General features: G+C 41.4%; 1 protein-coding gene across 3 annotated transcripts in view; it reads left to right on the top strand.

Annotated features, from left to right (window-relative positions):
* The window catches only part of LOC117259187 (roundabout homolog 2), a 74916-nt gene that overhangs the window by 23214 nt on the left and 25779 nt on the right, over positions 1–25923 (top strand). For all 3 annotated transcript variants that reach the window (XM_078167026.1, XM_078167025.1, XM_078167027.1), the window contains exons 3-9: positions 6569–6726; positions 10014–10134; positions 10216–10354; positions 13237–13364; positions 21133–21257; positions 24083–24254; positions 24686–24891. In XM_078167026.1, coding sequence (XP_078023152.1) covers positions 6569–6726; positions 10014–10134; positions 10216–10354; positions 13237–13364; positions 21133–21257; positions 24083–24254; positions 24686–24891 — 1049 coding nt within the window. The remainder of the gene's footprint in view (positions 1–6568; positions 6727–10013; positions 10135–10215; positions 10355–13236; positions 13365–21132; positions 21258–24082; positions 24255–24685; positions 24892–25923) is intronic.

A 25923-nucleotide genomic window follows, 5' to 3' on the forward strand; every position in this document is an offset into this window, starting at 1 on the left:
AGCTTATCCGCATTAAAACAAATATTATCTGGTGCAAATCCTCACATTTGAGCAGCTGGAACATTTTGGATATTTTGCAGTTTTTCTTGATCAACTCCACAGAAAATAAGCAATCACTTTTGTTGTCTGTTCATATTCAACTCATACCTGAACTCCTTATTGCAAACGCATTTTCGTCCACTTCCGTTCGTCCATCCCTTGGTAGTAAAAGGCAGAGGTGTGATCACATTAAGCCGTTTATGGTGCGACAGGTCTTGTCCCCACATAATTTACTTACCAGAAAGCTCCAAGAAAAGAGAGGACACCTGTAGCATACTGCTTACTCTTTCAGGCTCTGGTGTAATAATGTGGATGTGATAGGATTTGTATTCTGATAAACAGAAGAAAATATAGCCCGGGACATACGCTGACTTCACCGCTGAGTCATGGAGGTTTGTGTCAGAACCTAAAAAGGATTCAAGAACTTAGAGAGATTTCTTTGTTCTGTACAGTCAGTCCCTATTTGCCTCACAGTTTGCAGTTGAGGTGATGTTTTTTATGCTCAAATGCATTTTGCGCACCCCGAGGTCCACAAGTTATGTTTTTTGTATAGCTGCTGTTGCTGCCTTCTAGAGTACCTCGTAGTAAGGAGCTCGCTTTGCTCGGAAATGCCAGCAGCAATCATTATTCTGTCTTTTTTTCTTCCCTATTTACTGTAAGCTGCCAGTGACCGGCTGACTTGCCTGGCTGTTGGATAAAAAAAAACAGAATAATGAGAGAGTGGGAGTGGAAATCCATCCTCCGTTCTCCCCAGCTGTTTTTTCAGCTTTAAAATAAAACAAGATAGGGGGTAAAAACAGTAGTAGTGCATATTTCAGAATCATGAATGTGAATGTCTGCCTCAGCAAGGAGACGGTCACATGGTGCGGCAGGATTAGAATAAAGTAGGACAAATAAAAAATAAAACTTTAAAGGCTTTAGAGCCAGATGTTCCTCTTACTCCTGATGAGGGATTATGAAGGAATCAAAGTTCTGGTTGCAGCTTGTTTCTTGGCTTCTACTGCGCCACGTTCTCTTTTTACTGGGGATAAATATCAGATACATATCATCCCCGATGAATACGGTTTATGTGCAGCTCAGAATTTATCTTTACATAGATACGGAAAAATGTGACTCTGAAATTGTGCGAATCACTTCATGTGAGCACTTTCAAACCTCGCTAATGATACAGAGTGTGCTGTCTGCCTGTCATGTTTGTTTGTAATTGAAACATCACATTTTTTGGAAGTGGAGGAATTCATAACCATGAGTTTTTCATAAAGGCTATTTGCCCTGGAGTCTCTTCTCATCCTGCATCAACACAATCAGACAATGGATGGATTAAAGCAATCTCTCTTCTCTGTAGGCAAAGCCTCCATTAGCTGTGACAGGGTAGTATCATGGCAATGGGATTAGACCACCTCCCTAACGGGTTTACTCCTCTCCCGAAATAAAAGAACAATGGGAGCCAGGCGGCGGGTCGTCTCGGGCTCTCAACAGTGTGCACGTCCGCTGTCCTTTAACCTTTCTGTCCTTCCTTCTACCTGTCAGCTGTGAAAACGCAGAGCCTGGTCGCCATTCACACATCTGTCTGGCCCACGCTGTCTGTTCTGCCTGCTTCCCACACTCACTGTCACCTCGTGTTTAGCACAAAAGCCTTTTTTTTCCTTCCTGTCTGTCACACTCACCCATCATGTTTCCTTCTTGCTGGGTATGTAAATGGTCTGTGAACTGTTAAGTAATTTGCCCTGCGGCTGCTTGAGTTTAGTCCCAATCAATTAACAAAAATACAGCAATATACATTAATAAGCCCTGTGCATGCACCGCAAAGTGCAAATGCCATACATACAATTTTCTTGTGATTAATCTCTCCTTCTCCCTTTGTTCATTTTTCCAAAAACACTAACAGATGGCCTTTCTGCAGTCCTAGAGCTCCTCTCTGCTAAACACTATGTAGCAGAGATAAATGTCACTTAAAAATCAAGTGATGAATATTCTCGGGGAGATTAAATCTCCTAATCTGTATATCCCTGAAATATTAAAGTTATGAAAATGAATGGATGCTCTCGGAATAGTGCCCGCAGAAATAATGACGAAACTGCTAAAAGTCATTTAGCCCTGCTGTGCCATTATTTAAGCTCACAGGAAGTGCCTTGGGGAAAATGAGGATTTGTCTCAGCAGAGGCAGGGTCAAACCTCAGCTGCCCTGCAACAACCACGATCCCTGCTTGAGCCCAGCGCGGACGGACGGAAGCGAGAGCGCAGGGCCTGGTTTAGGAGATTATTTGGCAGACCTCGTCGTTTAATGTCTGAGAAGTTAAGTTTGGAACAGTAGCCCCTCAGGAGGGGGAGGGAGGATTTGTCTTTGTGTTTCTGAGGAGATTGGTCGATTCTGTGGCGGGATCATCATCACACATAAACACCCGTGAGAAACTGTGTTTGGCGTGGCAGGCTTTTAAGTCGGAGCAAGGAAGGATCACATTAACTTGAACACAGCTTCAAAGAAAATGTTGGAGCTCGTGTTGCACAGTGTTTGGGGGTAGTGATGTTAGGAATATATTCTGCTCTCTGGCATGTGTTTCAAACCCTCAAATGTCCCACTTTCTGCGAGTCTGTGCCCGGGGACTCTGGGTTTCAAATGCTAAAGGTGTGTGCGTGCATGCGTGTTTGTGTCTGTGAGTGTGCAGCAGTTCAGGGATTAGCTCTCTGCCCATAACTTTTTCACTTCAGTCACCATGGCAGTGAAACAAAGGTCTCTGTGCGCACATCTAACCAGGCCTTACAGACGGAGGTCTAAAAATAATGCAGTGCTTTCAATTAGCCCCTCAGCTCTGCAAAGCATTTGAAACAGGCAGCCAAGTGAACAGGGTCGGGGTTATCTGGTGAAAAGACCTTTGGGAGGAGTGTGAGTGCCTTTACTGGTTATAGTCCACCCATGCTGTTGCTATAGCTCCTGCAAAGGCTTCCTAATTGTCCTGGTTTGAGAGCGTCTTCAGGGTGTTTTAATTTTCTGTGGCAGATGTCCACGTTATATATCTACAAGCTCCGTGGTCAGCGAAGTTCCTCCTCCGCTGTCACATAATCACCCGCTCTGAGATGTATGACAATGTTTGAAAATGAGTAATGATTAAAATATCACTGCAGCATAATGAGAACTTTAATAAAAGAGGTTAGAAGTTCTTTGTTTTGTAAAGACTTCTCAATTTTTCCTATCCTAAATGTCACAGCATTAAAAATCCCACATGGTGAGGAGAGTAAACTTGCAGTTAGTTTTCAGTAAAGCTCAGTTTAAGAAGGCAGTTATGTCTCATTGATTAATTCATTTCGCAGAGTTTAGCCGAATAAAAAGGGCGTATGCTGTACAGATTGACTGATGTCTACTTCAGACCTGAGAGAAAACTGTCAGCGGCCTCACTTAGTTTTGAAATATTCATAGTGTTTTACCCAGGACAATCATAGACGTCGAACTCGAGTGAGGAATGATTTTCCGTCTTTAAACAGCTGTGATAGTCATTTCAGATGAGATTTCAGTGTGTCTGAATATTGATGCTGTATTAAAGGCCAGGGCTGCCATGTTGACACAGACCTGTCAGGCGCACTGATGGATAATTAATACGGCATGGATTTAATTATGTACTTAGAGTAATTGGCTTAGACTGAACTAAGTGCTCAGTTTAGTTGATTTAAGGTGGATTGCAGTAATGTCACCAAATCCTAATGAGTAAAGATAGAGATTACACCAATTGATCCATCACAAACATGAAGTTTAAAATGATTTACCACTCAAATTCACAGTCATTTTTCAAATAATGAACGAAAGATTATCTATCACAAAATAAAGGCTAACTGTCATTAGCAGATTTAATCGACTGTAGCTAGCTGGCGGCCCTAAAAATATATATCAAAATGAAATATGCACTTGGTTGTGTAGATAATTTTATGCTAAAAGACTGCGTATCCCACACCAGGCAGTCAGCATTCTCACCATTTGAATGAAATTTGATGGAAATGAAAATAAAGAAACAACATTGTGTATCAAAGGGAAGAGATAGTCAGCCCCTCTTTCAATGCATTATAATTAAAAATTTAATTAATATATGATTTATGCTGAAAGGCACTTGCGGTTGCCATGGTTACAGTGTTAGTGCAGCTACAAAGAGAGGCATGGCTCTTGACTTTCGCAGCAGTAAACAGTACGAGCCCTGACACACCAAACCCACGGTCGGCCTTAGGTCAATATCCGGCCGTCGGTGAGCATCTGTAGCCCTAGTTATTGGAATGTGTCCTGCACCATTGGCACTAGTCCTTTGTTAGCCCTTGACAGCCCTTGTGGCCCTTGTTGGCCCTTGTTGTTGCCAATTCAAGATGCTGAATGTGCGTGTGTGTGTGCCGGCTGAGCTTGTCGCTGAATGAAATTACTATGATTGGCAATTCAGCTCAGTGCACAAGAAGATAAATGACAGTGAGAAAATAAAATAAACAAGTCAAGTGAAATTGAAACAAACGTGTTATGTTAGGTAAGTTTATTATTTTAACAATTTGAAATCTTTAGCAGAAAGGGCTCTTATTGTATGATTGTGTTATTGGTTGTGAACACATGGTAAATCACTTGTTCTCTCAACATTGGGTTGTCTTGTTAATGTGCTAACTGGCTAACTAGCATCTTGAATCATAGATGTATAATAATAACTAGGTACCGAACCCCAAGATGGCGCCCATTCACTCCAGTGGGCACATGCTCCAAAAAAATGTGTCTAGCTTCAAGGATTACTTCTGCGCTATGCAACCCTACTGAATATGTGCAGTCATGTTTCACCAGCTGGACCTGTCTGCGAGTTCCCGCTCAGCTCATAGACTTAACATTGTGATGACATCACAGATTTTGACATTGTCTTTCTTGGCTCAAGAAAAGTTTGAACAATATAAAACCTCCATGGATCAAAAATTTGTTATAGAAAGAGTCACAATTGACCTTGTTTGCAGTTTGAGGTAGCCTGACAATAGTTTTAGAAGCGTCTCATTTACAATAGTGGTCTATGGAGAAAATGCTTATTGCTTATACCACCAGTGGCCACTGGGAAAAATTGGAAGCAAGGCTTAGCAGTATTTCCGGGGGCCTGATCTGTCCTGTTGGTCTTCCAATTTCCCTTTTTGAATGATGAGCAAGACTACTGCTGACTGCTGCTATGGAGAGTTTCTTCCTCTCATGCAGGCGCAGAATGTATGTGCTAGTTGGCCAGTGGTTGTAGTCTTTGTGGTGTGTTCAAGAGCAACTTTCTGGCTGAGACACCAGCGATCTATTTTCATGACAGAGGAATTAGCTATAGAGACCAAAACCGTTTTATTGTACCAGGCTGAAAACATGTTTATTTCAGCTGTGAAGTCAGGCATTTTAACATGGGGATCTTTGGGGATTGACTTCTTGAGCCAGCCTCAAGTGGCCACTAGAGGAACTGCAGTTTTGGCACTTTTCGTGCTGGCTTCATCTTTCAGCCCCGCAGGTTGACACCCAGACTTGATCGATCTGCCCTGCCTAATTACAGTTCCTGAGCTCTGATTGGATAATTGCTTTGTGGAGGTGGGGTTTTCATGATTGCTCAGTTGATGATTGAGTGTGTTAATGTTCAGACTGCTGCCATGGATTGTAGATTGACAGAAAAGCAGGAAAAAGGAGATTTTATTGATTGATTATGCAGGATAATACGCTGTAGATACAGGATGTGGTCCAACTTGAAGAGTGAAGCTGTTTTTGTGTGTGTGTGTGTGTGTGTGTGTGTGTGTGTGTGTGTGTGTGTGTGTGTGTGTTTGAAAATGTAAGCCCGTCAGCATTCGAGAATGAGTTTCCATTGTACGTCTCATGAGAAAGCTCCAGATCACAGTTCACACTGAGGCTTTCATCTGTCAGTCACAGTCAAAGATTAGAAGATATCAAAGGTCGCCGTGTTAAAGTCTTCTCATCCTGTCGTCATCCGCAGGGTGGTGAGAGTGCAGACTTCAGCGGTGACATGAGGATAGATTTTCAGTTCTGATTTTATTCAAGTCAGAGTGTTCGGGCTTTGTAAGATAGCGTTTGAAATCAGAGACACAATCCTTTCATTAATGCAGAGGCCATTTTTTCTCCCTCACACATGGGCTAAATTATGAATGCGCTGTTATTTGTTTACTCCATGTTGGACTGAGAGATGTGCATTATTCATCTGCTCTGACAGGAGAGACAGCAGAGTAGGACACAGGCCTGGAAAAACATTAAAACAGAGCGCAGTCTAACAAGGACGTTGCCAGGGATTTGAGCAGTCATGCACATGCAAACACAATAATCGACTTTCTCTCAATAAGCTTGTTTTCGGCCAACTCTCTGCAAGAAGATGGTTCACTCAAGAAAACAAGTCTAAATGATTTCCAAGATGAATTGGTGTTGGTCAGGATATTGGTGGTGTGTCTGTGCGGCTGCTCACCGATCTGTGGGTCTGATGTACAGTCTTTGTTTAGAGTACATCAGACAGACAGAGCTTCTGAAGCTAATTAGATTTTCTTTGTGTTTTCTCCTTAGTCCTGAGAGATGATTTCCGGCAGGCCCCGAGCGATGTGGTGGTGGCTGCTGGTGAGCCTGCAGTCTTAGAGTGTGTACCTCCACGTGGTCACCCTGAGCCCACCGTGTCCTGGAAACGCAACAACGTCAGAGTCAGCACCAAGGATGAACGCATCTCTGTGAGTTCAACATGATCACTGAGCAAGTCAAACCAAAAGTTATGCACACACACACACACACACACACACACAGGGCCATTTAATCTCTTTAACACTACATGTTGAGTAGCCGTGCCATGATTTCTCACTGGAGCAAATGTGTATAAATCTCTAACAAATCCACTAATTACACCCGTTAAAGTAAACAACAGTGCTCAGCTGTTAAATTAAATTATTTAGCCTTTTAGAAAAAATGAAAATAAGTCACGCAATAGATTTATCTGTATGTCTTCAATGGGAGCACATGGCCTTGTGGCTGAGAGCGACAGAGACAGCCTGACTGTTACGACCAAGCTTTTAAAGAAAAAGGAAGGCAACATAAAACCAGAAGTTTAAAGGTAAAATAAAGATATTTATTAACAAAGGAGTGTGAATATGTGATACAAACAAAAATTTGAAGCAAACTATGAAGAAAAGAGGGCTCGTGGGTGCTGTTCAATTCAAAGAAAGAAATATAACCAAAAGAGGATTCTTACAATAAGTCTAACTAAACAAAACTAAAGGCGAAAATAAAAACCTCACTATACAGCTTTACTTGATGGAAAATCAAAAAACAGACAAACAGCACCCTTGTATCTAGTTAGTCTAGCAAAGAGAAAAATACTGCCTGTGTGCGACAGTTTTTTAAACTACACCTGGCTCAGTCCCCCGTGTCGTTTGGCAGCACCTCAATAACTAGTTTCACAAAAGCTAAATTCAACAATACCATCTCAGCTTGAAACATCTGCAAAAATGGGAGGCATGCTGTTGGGTGGAACAGTTCCATTTGCCACAACTGTTAAGCTGACTATAGGCATTTGTAGCTTCTGGGTCCTGAGCTGTACCCTCTGGGTTGGAGAGCCACACAATCAAGATACTTAACCTGTCAAGACAGGAAGCACAAGTGGGGATGGGCCAAGTCCTTGGGAAGTGCGCCAGGCTTTAAAGCCAATTTCGTTGTGGCCAAAGTGTGTACGTCTAAGTCCTTCAAATGATGCCCCACAGCCCAAAAAGACTTTTTCCAATAGACTTACATGGTGAAAGAGATGTCTGTAAATCAGTGGAAACATTTTTTTGAGTGTCAAAACCCAGGTAAAATGACTCGTTTCCCCATCAGGATTTAATCCACTTGGTCCGATAACAATTTAAACATCTGGAAGAGCCACAAAATTAAATCATTTATCCCCATTCAAGTTAACGGAACGCTAAACTGGAAGTAGCTGACTCAGCGGGCAGAAGTCTCTAGTGTGCCTACTCTATGGGCCACACCAGGGGCGATTGCTCTGAGACAACAAGGGAGGCTGAACTTCCCCTAAAATTTCATAGAGGAAATGGTCAAATATGCACTATTGAATTTACATTAAAATAAGAATTTACATTGCATTAAACATGCGCTGGGATACGGTTCACATCATGATTATGATGTTCAAACATCAGCTGTTAATCACCAGTTTTCAAACACGACCTCCCTGTCATACATTCTCGTGTCAGCACGTTGGACGTGGAGCCTCTAAGCATTCCTATGAGACAGCACTGAGCAGGTTTTTTCCATGCAGCAAAGCGAGATGGTCATTGGATAAAGACAAAATCGTCACTTCCAGGGAGGCTCAGCTTCCGTGGGACCTCATGGAGCGGTACGCAGGAGAGGACGCTCGGTGTATGCATGATGATTGGGGGAATTGTCTAAAAGGCTGAACCCCTTTGTGATTGACAGCGCTTCGCATTTCAAGCTCAGTCCCATGATGATATTTGTGAGTCTTCTGACAGAGTGCTGTCCGGAGTTCATTATTTCAATAAGCCATATAGCTCATTTTCACCGTTTGTCGACACAGTTCAGGTGTTTAAACCCATCTGAAAATATTTGAGGTGTGTTTTGCTGTGGTTCTATGGCATGAGTGTGGCTGAAAAACGGCTTCAATTAAATGTTCCTTTTATAAGTTACTGCCTTGCTACAATATGACAAATTTTATGATATAAACTTAAAGTGAGCTCCCCCTGTTTGAAAGACCAGCCCCCACCACTGGGCCGCACAATGCGGAAGCAGTGCTGATCACCCGAGTGATTTTATACTTGGCAGCTGAACCATTTTGGCTTCATGCACCACTGAGCAACTTTCATAGGAATGAACGGGGTCCCACTGCCAATGCAGTATCCAGCTCTCTTTATACATCCATGGGATGGGCTAAGCTTTAGCAGATGGACCCAGTCAGGTGCAGGGGACCAAGAACAATATAGGTTAAGCACCTGGAGTGAGCGTTGGCAATGGCCGAAAAAACAGATGCATTGTTGTTTTTGGTCTTTTCATGGAATTGTTTGACAGTAACAAAGCTGTAGGTGTATATTTTTATACCAAATAATATAAAGTATATAATATAATATAGTAAACAATAGCTAAAATGAAAAAAAAAAAACATTTAACAGGAAATGTAATCTAAAATATCAGTTGTAAGACTCAGGTTTTTACCTTTCTCTTCAGAGGTTTTTTTTAAACGGACCTTTTATTACCATCATTCAGCAGTCCTACTGAAAATACTGAAAGGCAGAGATATTCTTCTACAGTGACAATAGTTTCAATAAACCATAATTCAATGCGGACACCTTGGTTTTCTATGGCCCAAAACACGACGCTGGTTTTTCTGTCATTTTTGTTCTCACCTCTGATGTGTAAAATCAACAGCTGGACACAATCTCGGGTGGTATTTTAAAAGCCATTTGTTTTCAAAATGTTGGAAATCAGAAGCTGAAGTCGATGAAGGACAGCGGTGACATCAGTAATAGAGGCAGAGCTGGAGGAAGTGTTTAACCCCTTTGTTTAAAAGTACTCCACTGTAGAAAGCAAGCAAAAACCCTGCTGCATTGAAAATGTCACTTAAGTGTAAGTACATGAAGAAAATTGCCCCTTGTGAGTGTTAGAGTGTTAAATATTATATCACTGGGTTATTATTACTGCATTAAAGTGCAAGTAGCGTTTTCCTTTTATGTTTTCTATGTAATCTTCAAAGTAACTTGTAACCATGGCTGTGAAGTAGATGTAGCAGAGCCAAAAGTACAATATTTTCCTCTGGATTGTAATGGAGTAACAGTGTGAAGTAGCGAAATTTGACATATTATACTCAGCTGCATCAGACTACTGTACAGCACTATACCAAAATAACTCACACAATATGTTGAATATGAAGGATTAATGATTTAGAGCAGTGCATTTTTCCATGAAAGGCTGTGTTAATAACACTGAACATCTCTTCAACTTTCACTGTGCTGTTTTTCAGATGCGTGGGGGCAAACTAATGATCTCTCACACCAGGAAGAGCGATGCTGGCATGTATGTTTGTGTGGGCACAAATATGGTTGGAGAGAGGGACAGCGATCCTGCAGAGCTGGTGGTGTACGGTGAGTTAATGTTTGTGCAGCAGTGTTAAGTCCTTAAAGAACATAAGTCGGACATATTTTATATATCCCGTCTTCCTGCAGAGCGCCCTGTGTTGGTACGGAGGCCGGTGAACCAGGTGGTCATGGAGGAAGAGACTGTCGACTTCCTGTGCGAAGTCCACGGAGATCCGCCCCCAACTGTCCGATGGCGGCGAGACGAAGGGGAGCTTCCCCGCGGGAGGTGAGAGTGACGAGCGTGAGCACAGACCAATACAGAGTTAGATGCACATCCAGCATTTTCTGAGTCTGAACAAAAAGTACAGCTTCACCAGAGGCGAGTCGTGTATTGGATTATTAACACGTGTGACCCAGAAAACATATGTGGAGTAATTGTTCATTAATTCATGTCTCTCTATCAGTCTGCTAATATAAATTCATAAATGGAAGACTCTAATGAGGATTCATTAGTCGGCACAATCCTCCTGTGACCAGTTTTCCTTCTAAACTCAATATAATGTATATTTAGCCAAGCCTGTTAAATAATTACAGTTTTTCACTTTTCAGTATAACATTACTCTAAAACTTAATACTATAACTGTAAAAATAAAACTTGTACAGTGCAGCCAACATTGTGTGTTGAGCTGAGGTGATAAATTATAGGTGTTTTATACTTTATTTATTTAATGAATGCAGGTGATTTTGTTCTGTTCTCTTCCTGCAGTGCTGCTCTGCAACAGCTGTTGAATATATTGTCCCATTATGGTGCTGACATTAATGTCAGGTTCAATGCCAAAAAGAATTAAATGTAAAGAAGCTAAAAAAAGGTAGATTCTTTTAAAAGAGTAGCACAGTGTTTTGTGAAATGCAGTTTGCTTTCTTGCTGAGGACAATACACCATGCCACATCACAAAAACTGCTCAGAAACGGCCCTGGCCTCCAAAATAGCAGATCCCAATCTGATCAAGCCGCTGTGTGATCTTTCAGTACATCACCTTACAATCAGGCTGACTCAGGGATCTGGGAAATTTGGAGGACAGGTCGATACATAGAACTCTTTGTCATGTTCCTTAGGACATTTCTGAGCAATTTTTGCAGTGTGGCATTGCCCTTTGTCCTGCTGGGGGGTTTTAGAGGGGCACTGCCATCAGGGAGTGTTGTTGCCGTTGGGGTCTGCAATTTAGGAAAACAGAATTGCAATGAGTTACACAGTTTTACCTGTCTATTTTACCTTCAAATATTCAGTAAAAACTAAACAAAAATTATGTCTCATTTCTTTAGTTTGTAAACAACAGATTCTGTGTACAATATTAATAGTGCAACAAAATAAACTCTACCACAAATTACACATTTAAACAGCCCCTAAATACAATTGATTTATATATATATATATATATATATATATATATATATATATATATATATATATATATATATATATATATATATATATATAAATCAACAGGTGATTTCCTTCTCTTTTAGCAAAATCCCTGTTGATTGAGTTGGTTTTTTTTTTTTCATCTGGACCTTTATGTTCTGCCATTTCTCCTCAAATCGTCACGCTGTAACCTGTGACAGGCTGTTATGATACCAGAACTACCGCACATTCACATATATGGAGTTTTTTGTCGAGCCGTGAGCATCACCTAGGTTTACATTACCAAAGGGAGTGCTGCTGCCAGAGGTGCCGCTGAATGAGTTCCCTCTGAGCAGTAACTCCCTAAAAGAGTCTCAGAAGTCCGGGGCTGTTCATAAAACATCCAGCACGCCACAGTTTATTCCACACTACTGAAGCTGCTCCTCTTTTTGGAACCACTATGGAGTCAATGATAATTCTGCTCTCAGCCATGCTTGTTGTTGCCGTGGGTAACAGTATGACATCAATGTGTCAATGAGTCGAAATATCGTGTATCATTATATGAATTTTTCATGTGACATTGAAAATTATACCAGTATGTGTCAAGTGGCATCCACATAAATGCCAGGACCTAAAGTTTCCCAGCAGAATGTTGCATTGTAACGACATAATCAGGGTCATTCACCTCATCTGTCAGTGGTCCTAATGTTTTGGCTGATTGCTGTAAGTTTATATTAATCATCTCACCTCATTATCAGCAAGAAACCAAGTAAGCGCTCATGTCTGTATGGTGAATATGAAGCTATGGCCAGCAGCCAGTTAGCATAGCTTAGCATGAAGACTGGAAACAAAGGGGGAACAGCTCGTCTGGCTTTGTCCAAAGAGAAGAAAATCTGCCCACTAGCACCTTAAAGTTCACAAATTCACACCAATTTATGTACAGGTTAACAAACAAGATTTAAAGTGTGACCTTTGGACAGAGCTGTTTCCATTCTTTATGCTAACATAAGCTCAACAACTGCGGGCTGTAGCTGAATATACAGGGATATAATTACAGGACGAACATGTCTACATGCTGGATTTGAAGCATGAGACAGCAGGCGGTAGAAAAAAATGTACAGTGACTCATTTGTCCATTCTGAGAACAGGTAATTGTTATGATTAAAAAAAAAATAACGATGGTTGTTTTTCACATTTGCAAAGAGGTTTTTTCTGTTTAGTCAGTAATCTTCTTCTTGGTATTTTGTATTTCATTTATCTTTTGCTTCTCTGGTTTATGAGTCTATGAAATTAAGTCAATTATACTGATTTGATTCAGTGTTTCTCCTGCATAGAGTTAAATGGCTGCAGTTGCTTTCTGCACTGTGGTTGTGTTTGGTATTTTAAATATTTCTGCTCTGCGAAATCCATTTTAAATTCGTATTTCATCTACTGATATGAAATAAAAATGCTTTTTTTGTCCAACAATGAGTAAAAAGTCCCTCAGTGGGTTAAAATAGTTGTTTCTAATTGATTTTTTCAAGTATTTTCCAGGAGCCAGTGACAGTATCGAAGGTGTATAAGGTAGATTGTTCCAGTCGTTTGAAGATAATGTCACATGATTAGAAAAAAAAAAATTCCTCGCAGGTTGATTGACAAGGAATGAAATGACATTATCTTTTGGCACTGGCAGATTTTCTTCGCTTTGTGTCGATTAGTATGGTCATTTTCTTTTTGCTCTGCTCCACTGTTAGATCTTTCATTATCTCCCTTTTTCTCATTCCCAGGTTTGAAATCCGCAACGGCAACAGCCTCCGTTTGTTCCGCGTGAAAGAGCAGGATGAAGGGACGTATACCTGCACATCTGAGAACAGTGTGGGCAAGACAGAGGCCTCGGCCATGTTGCAGGTCCACGGTAAGAATGCATCATGCATATTGTATACGGGCACACACACAGACACACTTAGACATGCATAAAAAAAAGGCTCATGTTCATGCATACAGGCACATGGCAACAGAATCATGCAAAAGCCAGTCCCCATTTCCTGTCCAATGCTTGGTGTTTTTATATCAGTGTATCTGTGTGAGTCCCTGTCCAGCGGTGTTGCCAGGAGCTTATGCTAAACCGTATGGATTACGCCATTTGACAGATGTTTGGTAGATGTGTGCTTTAACTCACTGCCAGAGAGCAGTCCCAGTATTAATAAGACATGACTCCCTCCCTCTCTCTTCCTGTCTCTTTATCTCTGTGCTCTCGCCTCCTCGCTCTCTGTGTGCCCTTTTTCTTTCTCTCTGTGTGCCTTGGTTTAAATAGTCTCAGACGACTTCATCCACTAATGCTTTTATCAGTGTAAATGAAATCCAAACCGAGCAGTTTTCCATTCACTCTGCTTCTTCTTCTTTTTTTTGTTCTTTTCTCCCTGGCTCCTTTCCGTGCTATCACTGGTTTTGTTTTGTAGCTCAGCGTTTCATCCATCTCATTAATTTTCCATCTCTCTCCATCGTGTTTCAAACCATATCATCATTCCAGTCGGCCCATTCCGTAAGTTCACTCTCCATCTAGTTCTTCTCTTTCAGCATTTGTTTTATGCTAATTTATATTTGCTCTTTCCTGTGTGGTATTCTTAATGGTTTTTAAATCAACAATCAATGCCTAATGGTGTAAATAAGTTCCTCCATTAGGCACTGAGTTGTTGACAACGTGCCTGTTGCTGCAGTCAGGCATTAAGTAAGCCTCAGACACAGCGACTTAATGTACAGCAGATTAAGGGCTCCTATCAAACACACATCTGCTGTGTAGAGAGGAGTGTGTCAGGAGGATAGTGTGACACCACCATGTAAATCCCTCTCTCATTTGAAGCTACAGTTGTTCAAAATGCAGCTAAAAGGTTTTTAATTACAACTTAGTGGAGGTCTTCGTTTTTAAATGAAGACATTATTTGACTTCAGGTTACATACTTTTAAAAATTAAATTGTTATATGACATTTCCGGTAGATGTATATGTGTCCTTTTTACATACTGACTAATAACACAGTGCTGTTATTATTAAAGGGGCACTCCCGCCATTTAGAAGTCCTCCTCCATGACATTAGGGAACTCATGAGAGACAGAGATATCCTGATTTTTAGTAGCTGTAAAAAATACCGGCTCCTACATTTCACATAATTGAACTGTAGGAGATTTTATTTCATTACACCCTCAATGCTTTTAATTTGTGCTCTCAAGCTCAAGTCAGAACAACCCTGATGACATTTTTAAAGCCCAGTTCAGACCAAAGAGTCGCAACGAGACAAAACCGTCTGTGCTCGACTCAAGCCGGCTGATGGTGCCACCTGCAACTCAGCTGGTCAAATCATGGGTGGCGGGTTTTAGAATGTAAGGTCGGTCACCTGTTTCTACAGCCATTCAGCTTGTAGTGAAGTTCGCTGCGGCAGGTGCTCCATCCAGGATTTCCGTCCTATCCTGTCGGATGGTGGGTTGCACTGCTGCTGGATGTATTCTTGTTGACTGATTAATTGGCGCTGGATATTTGTATTATTGTGGCATATTTATTATGTATACAGTCCATCTGATGCTACTACAAATGCAACTGTAGTTACAGTATCTGTAGCCAGTATCTCACTATCACTATCCTCATTCATATTTTAAGAAGCTACAAATTATATTCAACCACAAAATAAGCCTTAAAAGCTGGAAATCAGAACAGAAGTACAGAGAGTTGTTGCATAGAGATGATAAACCGTCTCATCTAAGCCCTGTTTCCTCCGAGCAGTACTGTGCGGTTCAGTTTTTGTTCCCCTTCTTTTGGGAAAATGTCGGTGTGCAGCATTGTACTGTGGACGGTAAACGAGGTGCAGACTTGAGGAAATACAGTGAGTGCTGGATGGAACAGTGAGTGACAACAACCCCGCCCAGGGGTACTGTTTGCAGTGGAAACGCTAGGGTCTACTGTAGGTACCATGTCTGAAGGGTTCCTGGTGGAAACGGTGCTCTAGTTGTATTGGTGTGAACCGGAAAGTCTTTAGAATGTTGCAGAAAGGTGTATTGCAAGTAGAACTAGTTCAACTCGTCTCGTCGTAAATCTTTGGTCTGAGCTGGGCTTAAGACATCATCAGGGTTATTCCCACTCCTCATATAGTATCTATACTAACTGTCATGTATAGAATTAGTGGAGTGTCCCTTTAAGTAGTAGTACTAGTTGTAGTATTTGTAGTTGTAGTAGCAGCTCTAGTGTTGATTTTACTGTTAAACTATTGAGATTTGCTTTTCATCCTGTGGTATATCTAATATTCTTTTATTTAACATTTATTTTATGAGGAAATGAATGTTCAGGAGTGTTATGAAAAGGTGCTCTATGTGATTTGGGGGGAAGGAGCTAAACTAACCTACCAAAAGAATTATGAACAAAAATACAGACAGCAAATCCCGAATCTCTAAAGATGGATTCAGACTACAGGAGTTTTGGGCCAGTTTATCCCTAAATCATCTCTCCTGCAATCAGAGAAATCTGGTCCGGGACATTTGTTGGTACTGATGTTTGGCCCAGATTATCCGGTAATATGAGCAGTTAACAGATCCAGTTTTTAACCTCCCAGACTGCTCACAGGTTCACTGGGGCTGCCCCTTTGATTTCAAACATGTTGATATTTAGAAATTCAAATTCTACGGACTACGTCGGTAGTCGGTTATGATTACATAAGAACGAAGCAGCTGATGGTGTTCCTAAGCAGTGGTCAACATCGTAGCCCTTGAGGCTAACGTTAGCTGGCATACTACTGTTGACAGATAATAAAACTAACAGTTAAAATCTCACCTCCAGTTCTCGCTGAAGAATAGGCAACCTGTTTTGACCATTTTCTCATCCAGACCCGTTGATCCCTCTGCGTTTGTTTTTCTCACTGCAAAGCGTTGTTACATTACACCAAGTTGTTGCACCACATCAGTCTCTGTTTTGTTTACATCTGCCTCCCTCTGAAATCATGTGATGCATTCATGCTCCCTCTGGCACGATAATCTTGATAATATCCTGTAGTGTGCAATGCGCCATAATTTTCAAATCTTGTCCTGTGTGCATGTTTGAGATTAGAGAGGAGAGAGTCTCACTGTTAGATAGTGTTACTGAGTTTTTGATACAGTTTTTTTTAACTAAGCAAAACAATAAAAGAATTTCCAATTATAATGTCTTAGATCAGTGTTTCCCAGCTGTTCCAGCCACAGGGTCAAGATTTTTCTCCTTAGTCATTTGTTCAAGGTCCACACAGTTTAAAATATTCACCATCATACTTGTGTTTGGCCATGTCGTCCAGCTAGTTTGCTGTCTCTGTCAAGTAGCTGTCCTTTAGTCACTCACTCTACAGCAGGAAACACTTCAAAATAAAAGCTGTGTAGCAGAATTTTATTTATTTATTTTTTTTTTACAAACTTGTCATATTTGCAAGTCACTTGGGATCCATTTAGAATGGATCCACGACCCACTTTTAGACCACGACCCACCATTTGGGAACCACTGTCTTAAAGGTCTAGTGTGTAGGATGTAGTGGCCTCTAGCTGTGAGGCTGCAGATTGCACCTAATTCAAACTTCTCCTGTGAGCTAAGTGTGTAGGAGAACTACAGTGGCTGATGTGAAAATGTAAATGACCCTATCTAGAGCCAATGTTTGATTTGTCCATTCTGGGCTACTGTAACCAGCTTATGTAACATCATCTGCTGTACATGGATGATAAATTTAACACATGTAATGTAACTAAAATATACAACACTAATGATTTCGACAAACACAAAAAAATCCATAGCGTCCAACAGGAAGTAGAGATCAGTCCAATCCCATATTTAGATGCAGGTGTTGAACGATCTGATCAGATCAAGTCCAGAAACAGCAGATAAACAGCAAATCAGTTTTTTTTTTTTTTTGTCAAAATCTATTTTATTGGGAAGGAAACACAAAGCCCCATGCTCCATTACAAATAATATATCTTCCAAACAGACGGTAGCTTCTCTATATGAAGCTGTTTTACACCATCTGCTAACTTTGAACAAGGAGAACAGCATTAAACAGATCACACATAGTATTCTGTCAGATCAAAATTATAACATCGTATGAATGAAAAAACATAAAGTTGCCAACAACATATATATCATACATAACACGATGTTTTTATCACATAAAAGAGGTACCAGATGAATAAGAGCAATCGACTCCTATAAGTCATACGACCATATTATGATGTGTTTTAAGACATCATGGCATGTCAAGAAAAGAACCTTCTCAAAAACATAATCATCACACTTTGATGTTGATGAAAGAGTGAGACGTCCTCAGTGTTTGGGAACATGATCTTAGTGAGAATATAACGACACAACACAGATGACTCACACACCTTGTGTATTGAGCCAGATATGTGTTTGCGTGCTCTCTCATGTCTCTATCTGTGTGTGAGTGTGTGTGTGTGTGTGTGTGTGTGTGTGTGTGTGTGTGTGTGTGTGTGTGTGTGTGTGTGTGTTGCTATGTGCTGCGCAGAGATTTGTAGAGAGGATGAATCCTGGCTGGAAAAGCTTCTCATCCGACGGGAGGCGTGAGCCAATTATTCAGACGGGAGGTAGAAGGCTGTGGTCAGTGTAAATCCACAGAGGCTGTGATGATGTGGCTAACGCAATGATCTGACCCGAGCTGGAAATTGGCAGCTCTGCCCAGACCTCTCCCAAAATAACTAAGTAAATGTCATCAGAATGCCGCTGCCGAGCACTGTGATGATTTGTTATTTTCAGAGGACACAGAGGTGATGTTTCTCATTAAAGATGAGAGGGCCATGAGAGTGTGGTGAGAAAGCTCAGAAGGTTAAAGAGGCAGCCCTTAAATCTTTGCTCATTAAGATCTGATGAAGGCTTTGTCGATACAGATCAGGGATAAAAGCAGTGGTGGGAAAGTAACCGAGTACATTTACTCTAGTACACAATCAGTGCCTTTACTTGCATGTTTTATCTGACAGCTGTAGTTACCTTGAGATTATAATTTGCTATAAAAATATATGAGGAATTTATGAAACTCAAGTGCATTGTTACAGATCAACCCTTTGAAACCTGTACTTTTAGGCTTGTCACATTTCAGATGGGTTGTTAGCAGTTCCACCAAAGAGACATGTCCCCTTGAAACATTGTTTAAATAACTGTTCGAGGCCCCAAAAGGTCAATTTAATAAATATTTAACAAAAACAAACCAAAGATCAATGAAGAGTCCAAAATCTATTTCATTTTTTAAAATTTTCCTTCTACCTCATTACCCTCTTGAGACCTGAGGTTTTGCTTGTCATGCGTTTTTAATTTCCCCTAGTTATTTGGGAGAAGTAGGACCTGATAAGTTTAAAAAATAAGCATTCTCTTTGAACACTAGGTAGTTTTTTAAATGAAAAATGTCTGCGTAGGGGGACAATAGGTTTATTTTTAATAGTCACAGGTGTGTTAAAGTATAAAACTGTTTATTTCAATGCCTGAACATTGTTGTGCAAAAATACAATTACCAACACTGTGACATTTGTTCAGTGTTTTGTTCCTCTAGGGGTTAGGGGTCCCTGTTCAAGTTTAAAACTGTTCAGAGCTGTTTATTTCGATGCCTGAAAATGGATGTATAAAAGCAACTGTATGAAAACTCTGTATGAATTTTCCTTTGCTCCATACTTCAGTCAATGAATGTCCTTCTGTCTGTAGGAACAGTCTGTAACACCTTACTGGCCTGTGTGAAATGATAATACACCAAATAAGTCCCAATGTTCCCAAACAAATACTTAATAAAAAACAGCGTTTTAGCCTGTTGCTGTCGCTGAAATTGGTCAGGTTTGTATCAAACTAAAAGTTTCAACCATAAATTTTGATCAGGCTTTGTACCTTTCCCCTTTTTGTGTTTGAATTGGCTGTGGACTGCCATCTTGTTTTTACAGGGATTAGTGTATTGTGCTTTTGCTACCACTAGATGGCAAATAAAAATGTCCACAAACGAGGATGACAGGTCTAACCCTTTGGGGTCAAGGGAAAAACTGGCCGTTTTTCTGACTACTTTTGATTTTACCTTTAAATTTCACCTTAAAAACTGTTTACCTTGCCTTGTTTGGTGTCTTTTTTTTTCAGCACAAGCTCCCCTGTGTGACTTTATAGTTATTTTTTCATTTTGACATGCTGTATTAACACATTGGACACCACCAATAGGAAAGGGGGTGTCACGTTTTTTTTTTGCTTGCAAGAACCTTCTGCTTGTGAGCACTTTCCTTAGAATAGCCCACTTTTACCGTTTGTTCCTGCACCAAACACGCACCAAACGTGACTACAATATTCAGGAAAAAGCATGGCAAAAAGTATTTATCATAATAATCATCTTATCATAATCATGGTTTTACTCGGCCTATCAGCACAATTTAAAAATGCTATATAGTTTGAAGTTCGCACTTTCAACACAGGTTGAAACGGAGACTCAGCGATGCTGGGTCTTGCTGCTACATCATCTTAAATCGGTCATGTGATTTGGATGCACCGGCGCGTCCGTTGACTCCATAATGTTAAGGGTCCATCCCAATACCCCTCCTTAGCCCTACCCCTTGGCCCTTCCCCTACATTTGCGTGTTCCCGCGAGGGGTAGGGGTGTCACAGTTCCTTTTTGCGTGTAAGGGTAGGGGGCCTAACGAGGGGTAGTGGGTATGAAACTAGCCCTTTGGAGCGAGGGATTTCAAATGTTGACTTGCCAGCGAGGGGTAGATGTCGCCATGGCTACCACCGAGAAAGAGACAGGGAAAAATGTTCATACATAGCTAGTTACCGTCGCCAGGTTGCTTGTTAGCTAGCTAGCTAGCTCGCACTATCTGGCGTCTGTCATCTGTCCTGTTCTGCAAAATTGTCGGATTTTTCACATTACGATAACACGCCAGCTAGTATAACTATGCTGCCTCATAATGTTAGCTGGTAGAAGTCCCCTGTCGTCTGTCGTTCATCAAACAAAGCATGATGAATACAGCAAACGCGATAGGTAGGATGAACTTAACCAGAGACTCCATTGTAGATGCTGGTTGGAAACGTAGATGGCTCGCAGCTTCCTGTTTAAAATAGTTACGTATACATGAACGTAACCGACGCGTGACATAGTGAGTGGTGTCCCAATTCCTAGGGAAAGATTTCAACCTCTACCCCTCGTTGCTTCATTTCAAGGGCCAAGGGGTAGTGGGCAAGGGCTAGGGGTAGGGCCAAGGGCTAAGGGGTAGTGGACAAGGGGGGGTATTGGGATTGGGCCTAAGTTGAGCAAAATGTAGTACAAGGTGCAGCAAATCCATAAAGTAATTAAGCTTCACCTCCACCAGCTACACCAGTGTAATGCTGCTTACACTGATGCATCAATATAACAATCTGATAATATATTAACATATTACTCACAGAGAACATTTTTCTGTAGAACGCTTTTAAGTTCTTTTGGCACTTTTTTGCCAATAATACTTTTGTACTTTTACTTAAGGACTTTTACTTGTTGAGTTTTTTAACAGTGTTGCAGTGGTACTGTTACTTAAGTAAAGGAAATGAATACTTCATTCACCACTGGATAAAATATCAGTTGTTGATTGCACAGTGAAAATATGGAGCAAAGCATAAGTCTGACCTGTTCAGAAATAAGGCTTTTAATGGGTGGTCACACCTCTTTTCCTCCTCCAGTACCTCCTCAGATTGCCACAAAGCCCCGAGACCAGATTGCCACCCAGGGGAGGAGCATCACCTTCCAATGCGGCACCACAGGAAACCCTCCACCTGCCATCTTCTGGCAGAAAGAGGGCAGCCAGGTAAGAGGCAGGGAGCAGGGAACAAGAGATCCTCTAATGCTGAATATTGCAGCAATATCTAGTACAGTAAATTCCTGTTTACAAATCACTGGATGAGTGCGTATGAATATATTTGCTCTTCAATAATCCTCAGGTTGTTTGTGTGTGGTTTGGGGATTTTTGTAAACTCATACTGTATTGTTTATCATATTTTAACAGGCAAAGTTTCACACCTTCTTTGTTTTAAAGGCGAGAAAGACTCAAGGCAACATGAACAGGTTTTGTCTGATTAAATCATACTTTTTCTGACACTTTTTTTCTTTGGTTGCCCACACTCCTCAAGACACATTTTTCCTAAGCGAAATCAGTGAGAGGCGAACAAGAGAGTGCAGCACATTTGCATTTGGCTCAGAGATATGACTAGAGACAAAGTGTTGGAAGGCATTGCGGTATTGCGTTGGCGAGAAATGTTTCTCCTGCTTGCGACCGCAGTGTAAGAGTCGTGTTGAGGGGAGGGGAGGGGTGGGGGTGAGGAAGTAGAAAAAAAGGAGGGAGAGGTAGCAGGAAGTACACCAGGTGTGGAAACTGCTTCTTCAGGGCAAACCTGCAGGCAAACACTGTCCTCCTTCCACATTGTACCCAACTATAAATACCCTGTTGCTCAACAGCAGCTGGGATCACTGACTTGAAGGAGCAGCTTCAGATGTTTTTAGAAGCTTGTCGGAGAGCAAACAGGAAGTTCAGCCACAGATTTTATGAATAAGCTTCCGTCTGCGGGACGGTTGAGGCATGGCTTGGCTGTTTGTGGAGCTTTTTGCTGTATTTGGGGGATTATCTGTAGCCTTATAACCTTGGTCCCTCCACCAAAGTCTAAGCCTCTTAGAGGAATGAAATGGATGGCTGAATGGATTGATGTGCATCCCTTCCCCCTTGTTCACATCCGTCTCACTTACAGAAAAAAACAGAATGGGACAGCAATAAAACGTCTGTCAGTGGGCATCATCCCAAAAAACACCAAAACAACACAGCTCTTCCAGTTTGTTTATGCCATGTTAGTGGTGGAGTCTGCCTGTCGGTCCACTATTTTAGTCCAAACTGAAGTTCCTTAACAACTGTTGGATGGATTGGCGCACAGTTTTGTAAAGGCAATTTTAGTTCCTAATGACTTTGGTGATACTCGAGCACCACCGCATGAGGGCATTTATTTTGGGTTAGTAGCTGAGAACAGTAGAATGACTGTAGTAAAAATCAACAGTAATAGAGAGCAAGAAAGCTCAGCTGATATTGGTGTATCAATACTGCGGAAAATAACTATTGAAACTGTGTCAAATATTCAAAATTAATATGTAGCTATCAATAGATCTAGCGCCACCAAGATGTTCACATTTGTGGTTTTCAATAAAATGTCTCAATAACTGCTGGACAGATTGCCATGAAATTTTGTGGGCTACTGCACACATCCCCTCACTTTTCACGTAGCCCCATTGTCAGGTCAAAATTTCAGTATGTCCAGTACTTTTATGACTAAATACTCAGTAACCCTGCCATCAGCTCCAGGTGCACTTTTTGTTTAGCAATTAGCAAATGCTAACATGCCAAACAAAGATGGTAAATTTGTACCTGCTAACAACACCATTAGCATTAGCACCATGCATGTATTAGGAGATTTGGATACAGCATTGGATATGGGCTAGTTGCTCAGTGGTTCCTGAGGCCAAAATGGTTCAACTGTTGCGTATCGGGGATTATTGGCGCTACTTCTGTACTGTGTGGCCCATAAATTACGGGCACTAGAGGTTTAGGGCGGCCGAGCTTTGCTGAGCATGACCGTGTGGCTAACTTGCGCCAGCTGAATGGCTAACTTCCGGTTTAGTCCTCCGCTAACTTGAATGGCGATAAAAAGATATAATATTGCAGCTCTTATAGACTTTCCAAATATTATTGGACTGAATGGATCAAATCCTGACAATGAAGCGTCATTTCGTGGGGGTTGTGATGCCTCTTTGCTAACGTAAATCTATGGGAAAAAGTGGACCACGGGGCATCATGTGACAGACCCCGGAAACTGCAGTACCACTGTTTGGCCACTATGAAAATTGGCTTCAATGTCTGGTGCACTTCCAGGTGACTTGATTGGCGTTGTGAGCATGTTAGCACTTAGACGTTAACATTTCACATAGCTCAGTGCAGCCATACAGAGCTACTTGCATGGCTGGTTGTTTGGCTATGTTTAGAAGTTGATGAAATGTGCCCCATAAACATCTAAAGTGTGTAGTGGTAAAACAGTCAATTAGTTCATTAACAGATAATTAATCTGCAACATTTTTGATAATCCATTAATTGTTAATATTTGCTGATTTTTATTGAACTTGTTTGAACAAAACAAGCATTTTGAAGATGCCATGGGCTCTGGAATATTGTGAAGGGCGTTTTTTATTGTATTCTGTCATTTTTAGACAGAAAATAATGACAGTAAATACAGTAAACAGACAGGGAAAATGATAAGCAGATTAATGAGTGGTAAAAATTTGTTTCAGCCTTAAAGTGTTAACAATTAGTCCATCAGCAAACCAACATAACCAGCAGTAATTCTGATAATTGATAAATCACTGAAGCAATCTGTCGTGCAAAGTGCCAACCTTGTTCTCGAATATGTTTCTTGTGTTGTCTCCATTTTATATCAGTGCAATTTGAAGATGCCACCTCAGGCTCTGGGGTATTTCGAAGGAATTTGTCACTGTTTCCTAACATTTTACTGACTAAATGATTATCTGATTGTTTAAAAAAAAACAGACACAGTATCACCTTAGTCTTACTTTCCATTCTGTTTTTGTCTTTGTGTTTAGATGTTGCTGTTCCCTGGCCAGCCACCGTCGCAGTCTGGCCGTTACTCTGTGTCCATGAGCGGCGAGCTGACCATCACTGACGTCCACCCCGAGGACTCTGGTTTCTACATCTGCCAGGCCATCAGTGTAGCAGGAAGTGTGCTGACCAAGGCACTGCTGGAGGTGGAGGGAGGTGAGACTTCAGTCCACACAGTCGCGTTTGAACCGGGGGGAGGTTTATTCTTTATTCTCTACTATCAGCTAATGAGTAGAAAACATATTAATTACTAAGTAGGTGCATAACAATAAGGCTCATAAAGACCAAGAGAGAACACAGTTAGAGACCCCATGCTGGATGAGCAATGATTTTCTGGCTTAATGCTCCTCCTCAGGCTGCTTGTAAGCACCAGATTTAAGCTTTTTTTTTTTTTTTTTTTTTTTTTTGCTTTTTATGCAGCCTATTATTTTCTGCCTACTAAGCATCTGAAGTATTTTCACCTCTTGCACTCCAACGGCTGGCAACTTTCTAATCTTATTTTCTATAGGCCTTTTGTACGCCTTCCACTGTATAGCTAATCAAAAGAGAGACATAATATTCTGCTTCCTCCGTCCTCAAACTGTTAGGTCCTTCAGGTCGTGTCCCGCCGATTATTCGCCAAGGTCCAGCCAATCAGACTGTATCTCGGGGTGCGACAGCGCAGCTGCACTGCCGTGTAATCGGAGGGCCCTCAGTCAAGATTGCATGGGAGAAGGATGGAGAGAGACTTCTGGGAAATAAACCCAGACTGACCTTGATGGAGAATGGCACTTTGCAAATCACAGACATAAAGGTGTGTATGTGTGCGTGTGTGTGTGTGTGTGTTAAGTGGGTGTCATTTATTGGAAAGGGCGTGAAAAGGATGAGTTTTGCTGTTGAACTGAAGGAAAAATTGACTGTCTGACTGATGGAAACTACAAAAAAACAGCACAGGATACTGTAAACCTTCCTGTCTGATCTCTGGACGTCTTTCTTTTTTTCTGCAGCCCATGTGGCAACTTTTTTTCCTTTTTCCATTATAAATTCCATTTTCATTCGCAAAATTAAGGTGAGACTGAGTTTCAAAGACCAATCTCTCTAAGGCAGTGCATATCTCACCAGCGCAATTATGTGCTCATGCGGTGTGTAATTGTAATGTTAATGAAGGTGCTTGTTTGTAAATGCTAATGTGTTCTGCTGTGATGGAGGAGCAGTTGGCAGCCCCTTTGTGCTATAACCCCACCTGGAGGTCAGCAAGTGCACGCAGGACGGGGCGAAAGCAGCATCGTTTTCATTAATTGACTGGCGATAGATGATTAATCATTTGACCGGCTTTTAATTAAATCTCCTGCCCCGACTGTGCTTATTCACTTCCTCCGTCGTCCTGTTTCTCCGGCTGTGGCGCACAGCAAACTTGGAGCATTAAGGTCTGGTCCAGTGCACCACAGAGGCTGGGGAAATCTGCCATGCCAGTGTGCTCAATGGAACAGAAGAGATGCATTAGTGTGGCATCAAGGGGATGACAAGGGGAAAAAAAGAAGAGGGGAAATGGAGATGACGAGTGAGGGACTAAAAATATTTACCCTGCTGATGCCCCTGCCTGGCATCAATATTTTAGCAGCAGTTGAAGTCATCTAAAGAAGTTCACCTGCCCACACGCTGTGCTGTCTGTCAGCCAGAGGTCAACACTGCGGTAGATGATCTCATACGGTCTGATGATGGTTCCAGCAGACTGGCTCTCAGCCAGGACAGGGCTGGAGCGAACACCAGGAGTGGCAGTGAACCATGAAGGCGTATACGGGTCATAATGTAAACAGGAGGGCAGGTAGAGTGGAGCGCGGTGTGG

Source organism: Epinephelus lanceolatus, chromosome 4 (genome assembly GCF_041903045.1).
Source record: "Epinephelus lanceolatus isolate andai-2023 chromosome 4, ASM4190304v1, whole genome shotgun sequence".
In the NCBI taxonomy this organism is placed as follows: Eukaryota; Metazoa; Chordata; class Actinopteri; order Perciformes; family Serranidae; genus Epinephelus; species Epinephelus lanceolatus.